Source organism: Protopterus annectens, chromosome 7.part1 (assembly GCF_019279795.1).
Source record: "Protopterus annectens isolate FY-2018-M chromosome 7.part1, PAN1.0, whole genome shotgun sequence".
In the NCBI taxonomy this organism is placed as follows: Eukaryota; Metazoa; Chordata; order Ceratodontiformes; family Protopteridae; genus Protopterus; species Protopterus annectens.
Window position 1 is genome coordinate 396,235,046 of NC_056740.1, and position 22,783 is coordinate 396,257,828.

General features: G+C 37.7%; 1 protein-coding gene across 1 annotated transcript in view; it reads right to left on the reverse strand.

Annotated features, from left to right (window-relative positions):
- The window catches only part of POC1A (POC1 centriolar protein A), a 1,972,436-nt gene that overhangs the window by 769,888 nt on the left and 1,179,765 nt on the right, over positions 1–22,783 (reverse strand). Inside the window, exon 10 of the mRNA XM_044078845.1 lies at positions 6,624–6,647. Coding sequence (XP_043934780.1) covers positions 6,624–6,647 — 24 coding nt within the window. The remainder of the gene's footprint in view (positions 1–6,623; positions 6,648–22,783) is intronic.

A 22,783-nucleotide genomic window follows, 5' to 3' on the forward strand; every position in this document is an offset into this window, starting at 1 on the left:
ACATTTGCTTTATTTTCTACTCTCTCATCAAAGAACCTCTGAAGCTTAGCATTTGCATAGGAGATAAAATGCTTATTGTGATGAATATAATAACTGTTCCTGATCTGGAAGATAAACTAATTTTTACACAGGACATGATTGTCGTACAGTAATCTTTAATTAAACTTCTTTATGTATTACTTTCCTCTGGTTTCATACAGCAGAATGGAAAAGATCATCATTAACCACAGCCTACACATCTAGCAGAAGGACAGCCCAAGACTACCTTCCTGGCATATAAATTATCTATATGTGTAGTAGAACTACTTTCCCTTAAAGGAGGCCCTTATTACTTTCATCCTGATAAGCATTCTGGAAAAGTAAGTCATGACAAACTTGGCTGGTTTGTTAAGTGCCAGTCAATGAAGTAATTTGACATTGGCATATTAGTAAAGAAGTCTTGACTTTGGCCAAAGCAAACGTTGTACCACTGGATGGTGCACTTAAATCTGTACAACTTTATCAGTCTAGTCCTTATACGACATGGTCACATGGTTATCCATCAGACAGCACTGTGCAGTGATGGCACGCACTGTGGGGCTCTGGAAGGTTCTGTATTTGGTTCATTTTGAAGTATGCACGCATTCCAAGACAATCACCAAGTCAGATTGTTTTAAATAGTACAGTCACCACAGTACACTCTTAATAACAGTACAAGATCAAGTCGAATCACTTTTGCAAGTAAAATTCAATATACGTAGGAATTAGCTGCAGACAAATGTACAGCCAGCCATGTTGGCTTAAACATCTATTTGGATATCCCACTGTGGATTAGCTCCTTTCCAGTGCAAGGACATATGGATGCATTTTAGATAAAAGGGCAGCTGAACTACACCACATTTAGTTGATTCTTGCTAGTGAAGACATGGGGAGATGGTCAAGCGAAGGGAAGAGCCCACCCCTTTCTTTGTTCTTTTTCAAGACTTATAGTGGGCATAAAACAGGAATACGATTTATAGAATCATTTCTTCCTTCTAGTACCCATCTCCCTTTGGGATACAGACACAGGTGAGGTTACCCAGAGTAGTATGACTGTAAGAAAAACAGGTGATACTACTACCCTCTTTCTCCCTCTTCAACATCTAAAGGAATAAAGAAAATAGGGCAAAAATGGATGGCAGTAGTACCACAACCATGATGTGACTCGAACATGTAGTGCCATTGCAGGTGCTCACACACTACCCCATGTGTTTAACATGGATTACGTTTGCAGCAGAATTCAACATATCCACACAGGGAGGGGAATACCTTTTCTGAGAAGAAGATGGGTCCCCTTCTGCCCCTCCCCCACAGATGACCTAGTATTCAAAGTAGGAGGGAGAGCCATGTGACAAACTGCCCTGCTCTGGGACTGAAAATCTAGTTTATAAATTTTAGAGAAGATGTGGATAAAGTACCAAGTGGTGGTCAAAAAAATGCACTGAGATAAGACATTCTTTAAAAATGCTGCTGACAGGGTAGCCCTTATGGTAGAGTGGGTTCTAATACAAATCTGCAAGGGTCCCATGCTTGTCATAAGAAAACAAAATACATTTAACCAGTCCTTAGGAAATTATTTGCTTAGTAACTGGTCTGTCCAATTTCATCAGCAAAAGATAGGAGAATAGAATGCAAATCTGAAGGCACATGGGATGAAACTAAACACAGATAAGAGGGTGGTAATGGCACCACATTGGGGAAATCAGAAGAAGCTGAGAATAGAGACAGAAGGGAAGATAGTGGAACAGGTAAACAGCTTCTAGTATCTGGGAAGAGTAGTTGAGAAGGGTAGTCTGAATGAAGAGGTCAAAGCTAGAATCAGAGGGGCTGCAGCCAACTGGCATAAAGTATCAGGTGCAGTCTATGACAGAAGAATGCCAAAGAAGCTCAAAAGTAAGGTGTACAAGACAGTGGTGTGACCAGTACTACTGTATGGTACAGAAACATGGGGAGTAAAGGCAGAACAGTTGAAGAAGCTACAGGTGATGGAAATGAAGTGCCGGAGAAAGGTGATAGGATGCACACTGTGGGACAGATGAAGAAATGAGGACATAAGAGCAGAAGCCAAAGTAGCTCCAGTTGCAGAAAAGATCAAAGAGAACAGGTAATGGTGGTCTGGACACGTGTGTAGAAAAGCAGAAGACAATCTGGTGAGGAAGATGTGGGACAGACAGGAAGAAGGTAAGAGGAAGCGACGACATCCAGCAAAGAGGTGGATGGATTGTGTGAAAGAAGATCTGTGACAGTCAGGCATGAGTGTTGAAGAAGACAGGAGTGTGGCACTGAATCGAGAGAGTTGGCAACAGTTAACACTATACCCTGACCCCATGTAGAAAAATGGGAAAAAGCGGGGCTGATGACGATGATAGGACAGAAATAACTGTTCTAATTGCCTAATGCTTCTGGTCCCGTTCACATACCTGAATCGTCACTGGCTGCTCAATTCATGCAAGGATATCTTGCATGTCTGTTTTCAGGCTTTCAAAAAAGATTGGTGGGTGAATGGTCTGATTACAGGAGACCTCTGCAACTTATATTGGCATGAATTAAGGGTTTGTTCATAGGCTTTCCTGTTCCTTATGGAACACAGTGAAAGGTTTTTTACACATATAGGCCTGTAATACTAAAACCCTCCTGGGCTGATTCAATAGCCACAACTATTAAAAAAAAAGTTCTGTATTTCCTATAAGACAAAAGCAAGGCTGCTGACGAAGGGTGACTCTGTCAGGTTCCCTAATACAAAGTCATCATCGCATGAAGGTGGGTTAGCCATCCTTGGGGGCAGACATGTTGTACCCCCTTCTGAAAGAGCTTGAAAGATAAAGTTTGTCAGAAGTGGACCTAGCAGAAAGAAGATTGAAAGTGCAATTCAATCAAAGGATATGATAGTCCTACTGAAAAAAAAATTATTTGACAGGTAAGGCAATATCATGGACACTTGTAAAGAAGTTTATGTTGCATCAAATGGAAAGAGTCCTCCACTTACCCAAATAAGTCTTCCTTGTACCAGAGATTCTGGCTTCATTGACCGTCCTAAGCACATCCTCAGGAAAAAGGTAACAGGATTCAGGATTAGATCATGCATGTAATATGCCACAGCCTTGGAAGATTTGGGTGCACCAAAGAGGCTGCTCACTGACTTACAAGATTGACCACTTGCAGAAGGCTGTACTGCGATATTTGTTCATTTGTCCTGCTCACTGACTTACAAGATCGACCACTTGCAGAAGGCTGTACTGAGATATTTGTTCATTTGTCCTGCTCACTGACTTACAAGATCGACCACTTGCAGAAGGCTGTACTGAGATATTTGTTCATTTGTATCAGGACAGTGAACCACTGCTGCATCAGTCAAAATAAGACACAATAGAACTGTCCTTGGCTTTTCAACTTTTATGTTTATAAGTACTCTGGGTAGCTCAGGAACTGGAGGAATGGCATAAAGAAATACGCTGATCCGAGGGAAGAAGGTATACTTTGATTTTACTCTTTTGCATGGGAGTCTTGCATAAAGTTTTGGAAGCGGATTGTTTTCTGGCAGAAGATTGATCTGACTGGGAAGTAGACAGCTGCATTAAGGTGCCCATTTTTTTTCTGAGCCAGTCAGGTATAGAGACAGACTTCTCGACTTCTTTGGGTCTTCCTAGTGAAATCCATGCAAATATGGCAGCTTACCTCGAGGAAGGACTCTAAGAAAAAGAATACCTAGAATCGAAACCTTTAAATGGGATATGAAGCCAAGAACTTTCAGGCCTACAAAAAGCATGCAACAGGAAAAGAACATTTCCTGCAAGGTCATTCAGTTGCAAAAAATAATTTGCCAATAAAATACAATACAACAGAAAATGTTTTCCTAGCAAAGTATTTAGCTTTCAAAGTGTGTACACTTTTTCTGGAGCTGGGAATGGAATAATCAACCTTGAACCTCATGTCATTTTACAGCAAATACCTGCAGCAAAAAGGAACCAATGAAAACACAAGCTGACTACCCTTTTTTTCCTAGGACACCTGCATGTGTCCCCTGTGTCTGAGAGAAGCCAGATCATGCTGGAATGTCTCAAGAGATCTGGGAATCAGACCTTCTGGGAGGACATCAGCATGCACTTAATTCCCATCTGGTCAGTTGTCTCAGAGGCTTAAGGCTGTGAATTGCAGTCCCTAGTTTTGATTTCCTCAGCCCTCAGTTACCTTGATGAAGTCACTTAACCACACACTGGTCTTGGGTTGCTCCTGGAAAGGGTCTGTATTGTCCAGTGGACCTTCCATTGTATGTAATGAAATTATTGCAGCAGTTAGCCATATAAAGTCCATTTGCAGATGACTAAAATTGTGTTGCCTAATGATTAATCTTTTCTTAGCTTAATATCTGATGGATACAATGAAAATCATGAAAGCTCTTTCCTGGAGCTAGCTAGCTATATTTATTTATTTATCAATTGATTTATTGTTGCTGACCTGGTTAGTCCCAATAGGCTTGTGGCTTATATGTAGGGGAGACCAGATACAATATGTGTACAGGTGGGGGAAATTTGGCCAGGACAATTGGGAAATGTCCTAGTTTTTTTCCCCTCCAGCTAACTGGTGAAAAGCATCATGTGATCTTTAACACCACCTCAGGCAGATGGAAGTTCAGTTTAACATCTTACCCAAGGGATGACACCTCAGAAGTGCAGTTACTCCCCTCCCCAATAATGCATTAAAGCAAGAGCATTGAAATATAAATCCAGGCACATGGTGTGGGAATAGAACCTACAGCCTTAATAAACCTTCTGGGTATCAAAAGCAGCCATCCAACCTACTTTGACATTGGCACCTCACAGTGCAATGTCCATATCAAGTTAAGATAAATTGTAATCCCAAGAAAAGTGACATTTTGGTTAGATGTCATACCTGCTGCTTGCTTTTTGGGCACTAAATTGCAGCAGCAACATTCTAGCCATTACTCAGATGTTATTACACAATTTGCAAGTGTTTTTACTGTTATCTTTCACATACTTAGAAGGTTTAGTTAGAAATGTAAAAAGTTCCCAGATGTGGTACTGTCTCTGCTGGCATCCATATTCATCCAAATATCGAAGACTGTGCACATATTTCAGTTCTTAATATACCAAATAATAGTCTGCAATTACAATATGCTGACAAACACTTCACCCAAGGGATAAAGAAATAATTTAACTTGATTTATTGACAAAGACTAATCATAAATAAGTACCTGGTTGTTTATACAGCACAGAGCACTATTCTGTATTGTACATACAAATTAAAGAAGAATGCATTATTGTTTAAAGGTATGTGTCAGTCCTGGAAAGCATAACACACACACACTAAAGCCTTCTTATCTCATTTCTCATTTGTTTCTCCCTGCTGCCAGCATTAAGGATATTTCAGAACAGGCCGTTATATTATCAGAAACACTCCAAGGTAACTAATAGTCTGTGCAAGTCAGTCAGAAAAAGCACATTAATAAAAGGCCTCATGCATGTCCATACAAGTTAATGACGTTCTCTGTCCCCTGTTCTGACTACATACTGCCAGCTGTTGAATGCTAACTTCCACATCTTCTAACCTTTAAAATCTTCCTCACCTCTGACTTCCATGACAGTTTTAAAGAATATAATTTTTCTGAGTAAGCCCCATATCATGTGTAGGCCTGCTGTCTACACATCCTGCCTGTGATTTGAGTGCCAAACTATCAGCTTACAGAAGACAGGAATGAGCAATGCTTGCTAGACTGCCTATTCAGAGACAGGATGACCGATTTCCCAAAGCAGCATCCATAGCTCCCTCAGTGAAACTGGGATGTCTAATGTAAGCTGTAAAAGCCGCAAGCATACATCTGAGTAGGCCTAGATTTGGGGCAACTGCATGCACTCCTCAGGTGGGGAGAATAAAGGAATGAGTAAAAGAGTCCTTTCCTAACACCAAATCCTTTATGATACGACTGTTCTGCAGTGAAACTGAATGGAGAAATAAATTATTACAAGGGGCAATGAGTGGATGATGCATCTGCCCAAAGTTTGCTGCATTTGGGACTAAACTTAATAAAAAAATGTTCAATTACAGAATACTTCATTACATTTTTTAAAATCAGCAATCCAACCTAGGTGCAGAAATCAGTGATGAAGCGAAAAAGTCATAGATAAACCCAGGAAGGTTCTTTATTTATGCCAGTGACTGACGTAAATAAAGAACCTTCCTGGGTTTATCCTATGAGTTGGAGCTATTACTTTTTCGTTTCATCACTTGATTTCGTTGAATTGTGGTTGTGTTGCATACAAGCTGCAGCGTTCCTGCACCTAGGTTGGATTGCTGATTTTATCATTTTTTGATAGCAGGAACGCTTTCTCGAGTGGGATGTTGACGTTTATTAGGTTTATTCATACATTTTTTAAAATATTGTGCAAGACAGTCAGTCACTTTTTTCATTATAAAATCTAACAAGAGGCAAAGTTTCAGAGGGTCACATGACTTTCATACAAAATCAGCTACATGCACATACTAACCTTTACTGCACTGCTAATGATTTCAGAGTACAATCAGGCAGCTCACACATGTAATCAGCTCCTAATGCTAACAGTAAAAAAAATATATATAAGTGCACTTACCTTGCTGGCATGTTTCCCCATACCCTACAGGGAGAAAAAGAAATCAATGTAAGAATTTCAGGAAAACACACATGCACACGTGCACACACACACACACACACACACACACACACACACACACACACACACACACACACACACACACACACACACACACACACAAGTAGAACAGGTGTCCTTATGTAGTCAGTTTTTAAACTGATACAGTGTGACCTTGCTGGATATGCAGGTAAGTGAACACTGCTGAACACTGCAGTTGGTTACCACTACCAATCTACAAGGAAAATATCTGAGAAAGCGATTTCAGAAATGGTTGTTCCAGCTTCTAGACGAATATGGATACTTTTAATACTCACTCAAGCACACTAAAATAGAATTTTAAATATCACCTGCTTAGATCTCTTCACCATTTCAAATGACTGCAGTGATCTGCTGTGCTTAAACTGCACCATTACACTTTCCATAGCATTGGTAAGTAACTAACTCTTAAGTGAATGGGTTCCATGACACTGGTAAGTAACTGACTCTTAGTGAATGGGCTCCATGGTGCTGGTCACTAACTGACTCTTAGTGAATAGGCTCCAGGGCAATGGTAAGTAACTGACCCTTAGTGAATGGGCTCCATGGCATTGGTGAGCAACTGACCCTTAGTGAATGGGCTCCATGGCACTGGTGAGTAACTGACCCTTAGTGAATGGGCTCCATGGCACTGGTGAGTAACTGACCCTTAGTGAATGGACGTCTTAGTATATACTACATTAAAATTTACACTGATGCAAAAAAGTATTATTTTTTTTCCTAACAAATCTGCTGATATGCACTGCTCCTTGAAAACTTTCTTCCGGCTGAGAACTCCTGACATGACATCATGAAAGATAAAATCCACACTGCCTTACTACCTACATTAGTGTATAGGCTATTATTCTTCTATGGTAAGTGGACAAACAGAAGAGTCTTGTATCCTATTAAGATAATCTAATAGCTACATCTCACAGGTGGAACACCCTGTACTGAATATTAACACATGATGATCTGGTAGTGAAAACATAACAAACAGCTGTTGCTCTAAAGAAATATGGTGTTTTGATTACCCAGAATGCTTTGCTAATGTTCATAAATCATTGCCAATAGCTAAGCCTAACATCTTTGCGAGTGTAGTCATAAGAAAAAATTGAGTTGATAGTGAAAGGGAAAATTTAAAAAAAATTTTATCTTTGTTTTGTTTTCAGATCATTTGCAGCTTTAACTCCAGCAGCATATTCAGAAATGAAATTAACTGTACAGAGTAAATGTGTGAGAAGTGTAATAATATGTCTTACCCTCAGGGCACAAAGTGAAGACTGGTGATATAAACTGTAAAGTCAAATGATAAGGTGGAAAGGAAATGCTTGGCTGCATTAGTCTGCACCACATGTGAGCAAAATACTCATGTGGAATTTCTTCAAGCCCTATCTTTCCACTCTACCTGCTACTTTCCACTAGCTTTGCTCTCAGCAACCACCTACTTTCACTACATTGTTTCCTCCCATCTTTACCTATCCTTCCCAACTAAGGCACCAAGTAGATAGCTGTTTGCTGATTGTTTTTTTTTTCACTGACTTTCTCAGTTACCTGTCTGAACCCGCTCCATTCGCCCTGCGGGCTCACTCCGCTCCCCTACCCTACCCCAAATTCCCACCCACCCCCAGTGCTCCTAGCCATATACTTCTGTAGCCACACCCCCTTCCATTATCATCCTATCTCTTACCTCCTCTACTTAACAGCCCTACCCCTAACCTCTACAATTCCTTAATTAAGCTAATTACCTTCCTTGGTCTACTCCCTAACCTCTCCACACCACATCCTGTATTGCTTATATTTTACATCTTCTCTCTTACAACAACCTTTATTTTACTTAATTGTACGCTTCTTCCCTCAACCTACTCAACCTCTTAAAACACTCGCTCCTTCTCCCACCTTTAATTTTACTGACTACACTCCTTCCCTCAATATACTCTAACTCCTTATCTACATATCCTAATGGCCCCAACACACAAGTGTATATTCACAAACCTACTACTCTTAACTAAATCTCTTGCTTCTCTTGCAATACCATACACACTAACCTTCTTTGAACATTTTTCTCTTCCTGAACAACACCACCCCTACCAGCAAACTCTACCAATTTCTTGCATAAACTCCCTCAACCACAGTAACATAACCTCCACCTCTATCTATATATTACCAAAATGCCATAGAGCTACCCATGTTACTTACTTCCTTATCAAAAACCCCCCAAATAATTACTACAAAATCCTTACGTTTGTATAATATCCTCAACACTACCACCTATTAGATGGTGATATTCATCCAAACCCTGGCCCCAATACTGATATTCCCAATAACCTACACAACCTAACATCTCCTGCTATCACTACCTTAAACAGACCGTCACCTTAACATCCGCAGCATTAACAATAAAATTACCCACCAACATGCACTCTTAGATGCGCACTCATTCGATATTCTCTGTATTACAGAGACATGGCTAAAGCCCTCAACTCTGGACCAGGAGATTCCCTCCTGGATATAATATCCTGAGATGTGACCGTAAAACCAAAAAGGGTGGAGGTGTAGCCATTTTGTATAAATCTGAACTCCAAGTTTCACCCTTCATTGTGTTCCTACCATCAGATGCCATGAGACAAACCAAAAAACAAACTGATACCATCGGATACCAATTCAGAAACCCTTACTGTCAAACTTCAAATCAACAACTCCAAATCTATCTAATTTGCAGAAAACCATTGTATTAGGTGACTTTAATATAGACTGGGCTACCTGCAGTTCCCCTAATCCTACCAATCACATAAATCTTTACAGATTCTCACAAATTATAACCACTCCTACTAGAATCCATAAGCAAAGCAGTAAGAAAACCACCTTAGACTGGATCCTTATCAACAGCCATCTTGAGACTTATAAACCAGGAACCCTTCCTGATGATATCAGTGGCCGCATGCTAACCTACATTATTAAACAAAGAATCCATAGCCCAACTACTAATAATTTTAAAACCTCCCGTTCCAAAATTTTTTTTAATCCAGAGAGCTTCCTAAAGGAACTGAAAGCATTTAACTGGTCACCAATTTCTCATCTTCAACTTGATGAAGCAGTGACCTGCTTTAACACTAGATTCCTTCAAATCCTAGATTACCACACCCCCTATCGCTCTTCCCGAATAAGGACCAAAATTGCCCCCTGGCTCACATAACAAACTAAGCAAAAGATCCTTCTCAGAAATAAAATTTGGGCCAAATGGAGAGTCTCCAAATGTCCATCAGATCACCTTTACTTTAAACAGTTAAGAAATGCCACCACGAAAGATATTCTCAGAGACAAAAAAGACTATTACCTTCACCTCCAACAAACCCATCAACAAAAACCACAAAAATTCTGGTCAGGCATAAACAAACTTCTTTAGCCAGGGCACTCTAAAACTCCTGCCCCTTCAGGATTCAACCATAACAACTCTAACCAGATTCCTGACGCCTTTAATAACTACTTTACTGAAGCCATTCGAACCCTAGCCAATACTTTACCACCTATTACCACTTCCCCCATTAAATACCACTAAGACTCCATATCCAACCTTTCACATACAACCTGTACCAACATCCCTCATTTGCAACCTCCTTCAAAAACTAAAACCATGCACCCCTTCTGCTGACGGTCTTCCAGGTGAATACCTGCAAATTGCAGTGAAAGCCATTGCCTATCCCATCTCCATCCTTACAAATAGAACAATTTTAGAAAGCAAAATCCCTTCCATATGGAAAGTATCCCACATCATTCCTATACATAGGGGTGGGTCATCTACTGAGCTCTCCAACTTTGTGGTTTTATCTGGACTAATCTTTTATATTCTGTTTCTTGTTAGTTCTGTCACCCTCTGGATCACAGATGGGATACCAGACCTGACTCAAGCTTTCTGGGTTACCTCTGTTAACTATCGGAAGGTGGGTAATACCAAACTAAAAAAAATATGTGAAGAAAAAAGTAGACTTATGATGGAAAAAAGGATGCTTAGCAAAACCACAGTGCATTGAAATGACCTTCTGTATGCTCATTTCATGTATTTGAGTAAGCGGGTGGACAGGACCACAAGGACTCTTCTTCAGCCACGACATTATTAAAGATGTACTAGTGTGCTGATGAATTCTAGCATTGACTGGTGCCCCTTCTGGGACTGATTCTTTGCCTTTTACCCATTACTTGTCATAACTGGCTCCAACTTCCATTTGACCCTGGAATTACTTAAGGACTTAATTAGCAAATTGCACTTTAAGATATAAATGCTAATTATGCAAAAAAAAAAAAAGAAAGTTATGCAAAGACAGTGGTGTGAGCACAACTTCTGTATAGCACAGAAAACTGGATAGTGAGAGCAGAGCAGCTGAGGAAGCTAGAGATGAAAGAGATGAAGTGTGTGGGTGGGAGGATGCACACTGTGCGGCAGATGAAGAAACCAGGACATCAGAGCAGAAGCCAAAGTAGCATCATTAGCAGGGAACATAACTTGGTAGAGACAGGAGAAGACAAGGGCATTCAGTCAGGAGACTGATAAACTGCATGAAAGAAGACCTGCGGCACTCAGGCATGACTGTCAAAGACAATGGAAGAGATGCACTGCATTGAGAGAGATGGTGACAGCTGACGAGGCAATGACCCCCATACATAAGTATGAAAAAAGAGGTTTGACGATAAAAATGATTATGGATCTAACCGTGATGCAACTTAAGGCAATTCTGCTTGGAAGCCTGCATGAAAAGTATAGTTTTAGGCCTCTGCATGCTGGGTCACTGGTTTTATGCTCTGTTTTAATCACTGCATTGTACTTTTATCTTGTTATTAATGCTCATATGCTACTTATTTGCAAAATGTTTAGGATAAAGCGCTTAAGTCTGAACTGTAAATGAGTAACCCAGTAGTAATAACAGACAGACTATGACTGGCTGTAACAATTCATCATTAGAGCAGGAAGTAAAACGCTTGCACTACGAAGGATTTGTAAGTGCCAATGCCTTGGTAGCAGATGTACAGTATATAATTACAAAGCAGGCTTCAAATTAAAGATGAGGAGAAAGGAAAGTTAAATTATAACACATACAGTAGGGCGAAGCACACTCCAGACAGAGCAGATATGTAGGCTTCTGAAGCTATCTCAGAGATGTATGCCCAGAGGATAAGCAGTCATTCAGTACTACATTCAGGTGACCATTGCAGAGGAAAGCATTGCAATCAACCATGACGAAATTCTAAAGGAACCAAGTTAAACATGTGATGCTGTGGGAAACAAACAAAGAAAATGAGACGACAGGCTGGAGACTGAGCGATGGAAGGCAGCTAACACGCTGAAGAATGGAGGCAGCAAGATTTGCATAACATACGGGCAAAAAACATAAACTGAGAGACTGACATCAATTAAAACGACAGAGCTATGCGTCAGTTGCATGGCAGAGTGGGTCACAGCCCTGACTACAACTTAGATGATTAGGGATTGATTAGCAGTCCTGGTGGTGGAAAAGCTGCTTGGGAGGAAAGAAGAATGAATGCGGCTGGGCCGGCCTGCTTTTCTCAGTGTGGGAGGGGTAGGTACCTTGGGATGCCTTCTCCATTTGAGTGCCTTTGTAGAGACTGGAGAGTCAGAGGAGGTGTTTGATTCAACAGGGTGGGGATCTCCGGCCTTTTAAGTCAAGGAAATGAGTGAGAAACTCGTGCAAAGTCCACAGTACTCCTGACCGTAGAACCCTCAACAGGCATATGCATGGAAACAATGGGTTAGAAAGTTAAACATGAACAATGGCACCATTCATCACTCACCCACTCTCCTAGGAGAATGAATGACCACAAGGCTCTCGCTCCTGGTGAAACAAAAGTCATTAGAATAGCATGGGAACAGAGCTCAATGGTTGCTGGGCTTAAGAGGCAAAATCAGAACCAAAAAAAAAAGAGGAGGCATGCAACCTACATACATTATACCTGGATTGTTCCAGCACAGCTTTGAGGAACAGGTCACTGCAGCAGTAGTTCGTTCATCAGTGAAGCTATGGCAATCACTGGTCAGTTACAGCTATTTGCCAATAACTGTATATTCCCTCTGAATGAGTCAATACGCTGCTGTCTTGGCATCATATGTATTGATCTGCTCACAGAAATTCCACAAAATCAGTGTTGGCACACACCCAGTTGTTCTGAGTAAAGAAACCAATTAGAGAGATCTGCTTATGGTAAGCGAACTGTGAAATAAACAGCGAATACGCTAAATACAACTATTTATAGTACCAAAAATGTAATATAAATGGAAAAGACAGAATAAATCTTTTGAACAGTAGCAGAGATGAAGGGTGTGTATCACTGCTGCTACAACGATCTTTCCATCAATGATTTACTGTTAAGGCGAGTACAGTCACACAGTTGATGCAGAAGTACAACCATGCCAAAACCTGTCACCCATCTAGAAGGATGCAGAGTACGGAAGGCCTAAGAATGGGACACACAGATTGCTAAGCGGCAGCATCTATAGGTTATCTTTTGCAGAAACATTTATGAAATGGGCTGCACTGGTTGCCTCCATAGCACCGCAATGAATCAGCCTTCAAATTATTTCACTCCCCCACCTTGACCACCAAGCCTTTTACTACCTCTTCCAATTTTGCCATTCCTCTCTGACTGGAACATGTGGCCTGGGGCAGTTGTGTGATGCACTAAGCCATTATATGGCAGTAGCCTTTATTAAGCAAGTGCACAGAGGCGTGTATTTGTATATGGAAGGGCAAAGTCGCTCCTCTCGTGATGCAGATCATACATCTCTCTACCCAGAAGAAAGGCTAGAATACACAGAAACACCCTCATTTGTTGGGATGCTGGCAAGGGCACAAGCAACTCTCTTGGCTGCTTATATCACATCCTGACTGCATGTCCCTAGGCCTTATGATTATGGAAATGACCTTCATCATGTGATAACAAATGAGCACAGCCCAGTTGGGAAAGGTCCGATGGTCAGCAGACAAAGCAGCAAAAAGGACAAAAAAAGGTTTGATGGCCATAACTCCATCCATCAAGATTACTTCTGAAGTAAATTGACTTGTGTTAGTAAGTAAAAGCTTACATGATCTTGAAAAGGTGTTATGAAAGGCTTCCTGTTGATTTAACGTACGTGATCTCATCGCACCTGATAAATATCGAAATACATTTTTTTAAAAATAAAGTTTGGCATGGGTAGGCTGAACCTCTAACGCCCACCTAACCTGCGTAATAATGGTCCACATCTTACAACTTAGAAGAAAGTGCAGAGATACCACATACTGTTTTGATACCTAGGTAATACAATAATTTGCATTCAATAACTCATTAGGTTTCTCTTGTTCGATGTATGTGACATATTTTCTATTATTAAGTTCTCAGATCTGACATTGGCTCTCCACACACTGAAACCCATGGGAAGACTGCCTCATAGGTAAGGCAAACATCATCTGTACATAACTTATAAGAAATTACAGCTTGTGAAACCTTTCTGAATGGTTCAAGTTTTCCAGTCCAGTGATGCTTTTAGTAAGTGAGCATTATACTTTTTCATTTTATTCAGGTGGCTTGCTAAAAGATTAAAATACAACACCGTATTCACTAATAGGTCAAACCACTGAGGTATAAAGCCATACAATGAAATCCAAGATGTGAATATGTGTGCCGTATAGAATTAGATGGGCTACAGGATAGGATTTACTGGCTTTGCTAGCTCATACCGCTCTATCTCTTAATGCAAGCATTCTGGACAAAACCAAAACAGATGTTAAATTCTGCTCCTATGAACTTAAGTTCCTCAATACATGTTTTCTGAACGATATAAAGTCTGAAAATCAAGTGTACATCATTATGTAATGACTTCAACGTTTGGAGATTACAAAAAAAAAGTATGAGGAACATACAAAAAACATGAACAACTGAGAGGCATGAGCTACACACATTTCAAAGTTTGAACAACTCTCTTTCATTGCTCTAATATGTTTAATAACGGATATTTTCTGTAATCATATTTTTTTCTTTGCTAAGCCTCATAATGCCATATTTACTAACATTGAATTTTATTGCAAACAAAACAAAGTTCACCATTCAAGTATTCTTTTAGCAAATTGTACTTATTCCATTAAAATAAAATAAATAAAAAACAAGAGGGTCACAAACTGTTGTATACTGGTTTCACTAAGCACATAGGTAAAAGCAGTACACAACAATTTGTGGTCTTTTGTGGAATGTCTTTGCTGAAAGAATATTTAAATACTGAATTTGGTTTGGTTCACAGTTGCTTTCAGTTCTGCACCACAATAGATTTTCCTGTGCACAACTGTGACATGTATCATTACTACTGGACCACATATATATATTTATTTTGCAGCCCATCTTGGAGAACTTATTTCACAAATGTTCTTAAATATGTTGATGCAGTTTCGTAATAATTTTTCCCACATAAACCAATGAATATGAAGTGCTAACTGCAACATAGTTAACATTTAATGTTGTATTCAGACACAGGATGCAGTGGTGCAGTGGTAGTGTTGTCAGCTCACAGCAAGAGGTTCTCTGGTTTGATTCTCAGCTGGGGTGCCTTCTATGCGGAGTCTGCATGTCCTCCTTGCATTCGTATGGGTTTTCTCTGTGTATTCCGGTTTCCTCCCATGTTACAAAGACATGAAGCAGTTGTAGCAAGCAGATGTCTCTAACTTTAAAGCAATATAGAATGTCATTACACTCTAAAGTACCCTTCAAATTGCTACCCATTCATTTTACATACAAACATAAAAAAACTTTAATAGTAAATAATTCCTTAATGCCAAACAATGTTTGCCAGTTATTATTACATCACAAGAACACCAGGCATCTTGTGAGTAAGACAATTGATAAACACCGCATGTATCCAAAACATCTTTTCTAAAAAAGGCACATTCTTGATTACTATAAGATATACACAAGGAAGTTCTTCTTTCCAGTACTCACAATATCGAGGAGGTAATACTTTCTCTATACCACTTCATACCTAAAAATTTCAGGCCAGTTACTTGACACATTTAAAACTTCACTTAACTTGTCCTAGTTTCCTAGGCTTTTTACTACCCTTATATTTTATATGGTGCCTGAAGTCCTACATTTTCTATCCTTTTCTGGCAAATAAGAAAAAGATGGCCTAGTCTTGGAAGCAGGAATCTCCTGCCACTAGTGCAGGCAAACATCCTGCTCCACTAATGTTAAAAGTTTATGGTAGTCCATGAAAGCCCTAAGATCCCAAAGTTCACCACCATTACTACATTTCTCAAAATCATGATCTTCACACAGACAGTGTACAACTTTATTTATTTATTTTTCCCCCATTTGTTAACCAGGACACAACTCTGATCCAAATGGGCCTTCTTCAGGTTAAACCTGGGAAGACAGCAAAAATAAGCAAGGCAAAATGGTCTGGTAGCTAAATGAACAGCTGTAAGCAGTCAAAATGGAAAAACATATGCATGGTAATGTTATATATTTTTACATATAAATTATATTGAGAATAAGCCGAAAGACACAAACAAACAAATTGAGAATAGTATTCAACCTTTATGAAAAGAAAGACAAACATATGTAAGGTAATGGTATATATCTTTTTTATATTTTTATATATACATTATATTAACATATATTATAATTAAGATATTATACACAAGGTTTTACATCTGATATCTCCTTAAATGTCGCTATTGCTCATTTTTGCATTAACAATTATTGCTTTTAGACATATGACTATCTTGAATTTTCATTCTCTGGCTTGTATTTAAAAATGTGTCTATATTGATGGAATTGTAGTTTTTAACTTTTTTAACACTGAGGAAGAGTCCCTTGAGACTTGAAAGCTTTGTTATTTTATCTTATATTTTTATTGAGTTTTCAGATGTTTGACAAAACAGTAAAAATAACAGACAATAAAATACTCAGCATAAGACAGAGTTATATGTACAGATGTCTGCAAGTTTTTATAACTCCTTTATTTTATTTTACATTTGTTTACTGGGGGTGTCTGTCCAGGTCAGGAGCCCATTTTCAGTAGAGGCCCAGGGAGAAAAGCTCAAAATAGATTACAATAACAATTTACCATAATAGACATAATACAGAAACATCTCCAAAAATAGATTACAATTAAACATTTTAACAGAAACAGAAGCCAGAACTATATTCCACTAGAGCACACATTATATGTTATTTATTTAGCAGAGAAGTGTAAAGAAGGTTTGTAAGAGATTGTCATAGCAGTTAAATATATCAATGTCTAAATTATATACAAAAGAGAAAGTAGTAAGCACATCAAGGTGTGATTGGTTGAATATGAGATATATAGATAAGACAATTATGGAAAATATTAGTAGATTACCATATGTAAAAGTAAAAGAGAAAGTTGTTTTTTAAATGTATTAAGAGGAGTTGTCTTGTCTTGGAAATAAGTGTAAGGCTTATTTACTGGATATGGAATGGAGTTATAGAAAGTTTGTAGTGTCATCCTGGGGTAGCACAGGAGCAGAGACACTTTTTAGTTAGATGTTCCTTGAGGAGACATTTGGACTTGGGAAGATAGTTTATATTGAGAATGTCTTGGGAGATCAAGTTCCAGATCTCTGATATTTGTCCGGAATACAGGGAACTGTTGTTGGATATAGCCAGTTTTAGTAGTAGCTTGTCGGATGATCATAGTGTCCTATTTTTTTTTTTGGTGGAGTTGAACCAAGCATCTGAGGGCTGGATAGTTATCAAGTTGATAAAATAATGGCGTGGGTGATAGCAAGCTGGTGGAGATGTAAAAGATTTGGCAGTTTGATCCAGTTTAGTTCCTGGAGTGCTAAGCAGTGATGTGATCTGTCTGAGTGGTTAGTAGCAAACCTAGCTATTTTGTTGTAGCAGGCCTCCAATGTGTTAAGGACTGATATCCTAAGGTTAGTAAAGATAAGAGAGGCATATAGCAGAGTTGGTAGTAAATGAGACCTGGGAATAGACTGGTGTTTTGGGTGAGGAATCTTTTGGCTCTGGACAGGGAGCCCAGTTTGATATGAACGTTTTTAAAGCTAGAGAGATGTGTTTGTCATATTTTTATTGAGATATCAATAGTAATGCCTAGCAGTATGGTCTGGAGTACTGGCTCAATTTTGGTATTATTTGAAGAGTATATTGTAAATGGATTTACTGTAAGAGAATAGTATTAATTTTGCTTTGTTGAGGTTAAGTATTAGTTGATTTTTGGTAAGGTATTGTTCGATATCTGAAAATGATTTTGGGGTTTTATGTAGGAGTTCAGAGAGGGAGGAGGCAGTGCAGATGAGGAAGGAGTCATTTGCATACCGTACTATGGTGGTGGAGTTAAGTTTAGTATTGATCCTTGTAGGACTCCAACTGAGATTGGTAGTGGGGATGAGATCTCATTTTGCCACTTCACAGCTTGTTGGTGATAAGACAAATAGCTGTGGGACCATGACATGGCTGGTTGGGAGAGATTTAGCGAGGTTAGTTTGTTAAGAAGCTTTTGATGTGACACTGTATTGAAGGCCTCAGACAGGTCTAGGAATACAGATGATACAAAAGTTGGCTATTACTGAATTATTAAATGGCTTCAGTGGTAGGGAGATGTAGAAAATAAAAGCCGATCCAATACAATGAATAATTCAGTAATTTATTAACACAATAATAAAAAAAAAATTAAGAAAGTAAATCTATGTGTGTATGTATATATATATATATATATATATATATATATATATATATATATATATCGTAGTGAACAATGATCCAAGCGCTTTCGTCTCCTACATAGGAGACTTTTTCAAGAACAGAGCATGCCCATTAATTGAATTCATTTATAACATCCTGGAATGAGCACTTAAAACAATGCATCAATCATTTTCTTTACCACTGAATAATTCATGTGATGTAGAATACATTATTTAAAGGTATATTTTAATTGGACTGACTGTACATATGGCAAGCCAATCTCTTACAGTAAAAAAATGCATATACATAACAGTGTGTGTAATGCAACAAGATAAACAATCTAAAGTTATACAAGCATATAAGTAATATGCATGTGTGTGTATGCACAAAGTGTATACACACACATGTCCCTGTATAATCATTTGTTTAAGTACGTGAGTGAGTAACTACATAAATGAATGAGTGAGTATATATACCCACATATGTATAAGTGGTCAGAGTCAGAATACACATGAATATAAATATCACGAATGCAATAAATATATATATGTACATAATAAATAGGTCATATAATTAATATATTCATTTATACTAATATAAATACATTCTAAACACACAAGTAAACCTGAACATATTCATAATAAATCAATAAGAAATACATGAACATGTTCATAATAAATACATAATAAATACTTTCAAAATGCTATTAAAACAACAAATTATACTAAAGTGTTATATCTATTGTATGCAAATTTAAAATGTCCATATATTCTAAGAATTCCATATATTCTAAAAATGGTAACACTGTTAATTCAATATTGTCATGTCCTTTTTATGTTCTAAACATTCAACATTTAAATAAATAAAAATCAGCAAAATCACCTATCTAAGGCCTTCAGTTTCAAAAAGCAAGTGATTGAAATAGAATCATTAAGACCTGGCCATTGAGTTGCATTTGTTCTCAGTTGCCATAAGGCTTCATTCCTTTCCAGATATAAGGGCCATGGTCCACCCCTTGGATTCACATCCATAGGTTCTTTAACAATAAATTTAAAACTATGATCTGGCCCATTCATTACAATGTCTTGACAAAGCGTTTGTATCCTTTTTTAGTTTAATGTCTCTCAAATGCTCATAAATATTACCTTAACTTCCTTTCCATTTTACCAATATAAAAACAGGTACATTTGCAACAAAAGGCACAATAAACAACTGTTTCAGTGCAGCAACAACATGTTTTCTTTAAGGGCACTCTAATGCCATTAATGTTAAATTTAACACCTTTCATTATATATTGGCAATAATTACAAGTTCCACATTTTCTCATACCTCCGGCAATATGAACCTGGGTATTGTTATCAAGTATATTCTTAAGGGACTGACCATTTCTATACACTACAATAGGTCTCTCACCTATACATTTGTCTGATTTCATTACATGAGGATAAAATGATCCAGTTATTTTCCAAAATTCTTAAAATATCATTACTTGCTAGATTGCATGTGGTAATAAAGGCAAATGAACCTGTAAGTACGGTTACTTATGAGGGTAATTTACAGAGGTTAGACCATATCTTATTGAAAATTAAAAAAAAAAACAGTTAGACAATGCTTACTTTAAAGACTGTTTAAGACTTAAATTAGTGCCAAAAGGTTTGTATATGTAGTACTTTCCTACAGGTCTAATGGCTGGTTCTAGCTTCCAAAAAGAGTCACTTAGTATGTTTGACAGGCACGGCTTTGAATACATGGAGCTTGTGATTAGGCACAATTAACTACAATTAGCCGACCTGGTTAAGGAAGCAACTGAATTGGACAGGAGGATTGTGCAGGATGTGACACACAAACAATATTTTTGATTATAACAGAATGTTTAGAAGCATTGAACAGAAAATTATTTCCATTAAAAACATAAAATTGAAGAAGACTGAAAGGGATAGGACACAGTATGCTACCAGCACTGCTTACCCCCATCCTCCCCAGTCACAGGTCTGGAAAAATGATACTCAGACCAACATGGTGGGTGAAAGAAATCAAGAGTCTTTTTTGGACCAGGAGAACTTTCCTTCACTGAGGAGGTCAGAGAGACTGACGGACAGGTACAATCAAAACCAGCAGGGGCAGGCCAATTTCACAGCGAACAGAGGTTGGGGGGGGCAAACATTTTTTCAGAGGGGGGACGTCGGGGATGGAATTGATTGCACATTATAACATTGTAGTAAATTGTTCAGTTTTAAGGAATTCAAAAGGTGATTTTAATGTATATAATTTTTCTTCACTCCAAATCAATGTGAATGATTGTGATTTATTGCCCAAAGGTTTAACATTTGTTCCTATGAGGAACCCTGATACTGCAAGCACATTAGTAGATCTTAGACACTTTGTAAGGAAATTTAACCTAAATGTGCTTTTTAAGGCTGTAGAGCATGTAAGTAACCCATTACATATTTTGAGTACATACAATCCACCGCTACATCCTTCTATAGCAATGTTTGATAAGGTTTGTAAAGTTGATGTTAGAAATTTAAATAAAAATGTTAATTTTTCTAATTTAAGTAAAGCTGAAATTGATGGTTTGAACAAATTGGGATATAAGGACATAAGAATCTTAAAACCAGACAAAGGTGGTGGCATTGTGATTATGGATATAGGTGACTATAATGAGAGGATGTATAAAATTTTATCAGATGATGCTTATAGGAAAATCACTTTAAATGAATTGAATTGTACATACAACAAGATTAGGAACAAATTGAATGATTTATTTATTGAAGGTTCCTTGTCGATTGATGAGTTCAATTTTCTAGCTGTTCATCACCCAGTTACCCCATGTATGTTTGGTTTCCCTAAAATGCAGAAAAATATGTCTGATCCACCAATGCATACTATTGTCAATGGACGAGGTTCGATCACTTATCCTATAGCTAGATATTTAGACATTAACTTAAAAGTTTATGCGGCTGAAGAGACAAATATATGCAGAGACTCATGGGATTTCTTGAAGAAAATTAATGATTTACAATTTAATTAGAGTGGCTTTTTTGATACCATTGACGTAAAAGATCTCTACACTTCAATACCTCATGACACTGGGGTTGAATGGGTTTGTGACTACTTACTTGAAAAAGGGATATCTCAACCCAAAATTAATGTATATGAACAATTATTTGATCTTGTTTTAAAAAAAATTGTATATTTTTTAACAAATAATTTTTTATTCAGGTGATGGGTGTTGCAATGGGATCCCCCCCTGTGGGGGCCTTTATGCCAATATGGTTATGCTACAGTGGGAGAAGAAACTTGTCTTTAAATCACATTTTTTTAATTATTGTAGAATGTATGTTAGATTTTTGGACGATAATTTTATCTTTTAGGATGGGTCAAGGGAGCTTATTGATGATTTTTTGGTTTACATCAACAATTCAGCACCTTTTTTAAAATTCACTCATAATATTGGCGAAGATGAAATTTCATATTCAGACTGTTAAATGATAGACATTTACGAAGATTTGTATCAGAAATATACAGAAAGGACATTTACTCCAATATTTTTTTACACTTTGATAGTGCACATCCTTACAAGCAAAAAAGAACGGTAGTGAAGGGCCAATTTGTGAGAGTGGCCCATATGGTATCTTGCTTTAACTCCTTTCTTAATGAATGTGATGTATTGAAACATATGTTTTTATAAAGAGAGTATCGAAGTGATTTAGTTAATTTAATGTTAGAAGTTGTAAACACAAGAGAAAGGGGCCTTTTTCAAGCTATCTTAATGGTTGATGTCACACAACATAATGTTTTGAATGGTGTAGATGGACATGTGGTCTGTAATAATACACAAAATAATAGTAATAGTATGATAGTAGAAAAATCAATATTATTAGATTATAACTACCGATCTGCCTTTATTACCACATACAATCTAGCAAGTAATAATATTTTAAGAATTTTGGAAAATAACTGAATCATTTTATCCTCATGTAATGAAATCAGACAATGTATAGGTGAGAGACCTATTGTGCTGTATAAAAAAGGTCAGTCCCTTAAGGATATACTTGATAATACCCAGGTTCATATTGCCAGAGGTATGAGAAAATGTGGAACTTGTAATTATTGCCAATATATAATGAAAGGTGTTAAATTTAACATTAATAGCATTAGAGTGTCCTTAAAGAAAAAATGTTGTTGCTACACTAAAAAAGTTGTTTATTGTGCTTTTTGTTGCAAATGTACTTGTTTTTATATTGGTAAAATGGAAAGGATGTTAACGAGTAGTTTTTATGAGCATTTGAGGGACATTAAACTAAAAAACGATACAAATGCTTTGGCAAGACATTGCAATGAATGGCCAGGTCATAGTTTTAAATTTATTGTTGTAGAGCCTATGGACATGAATC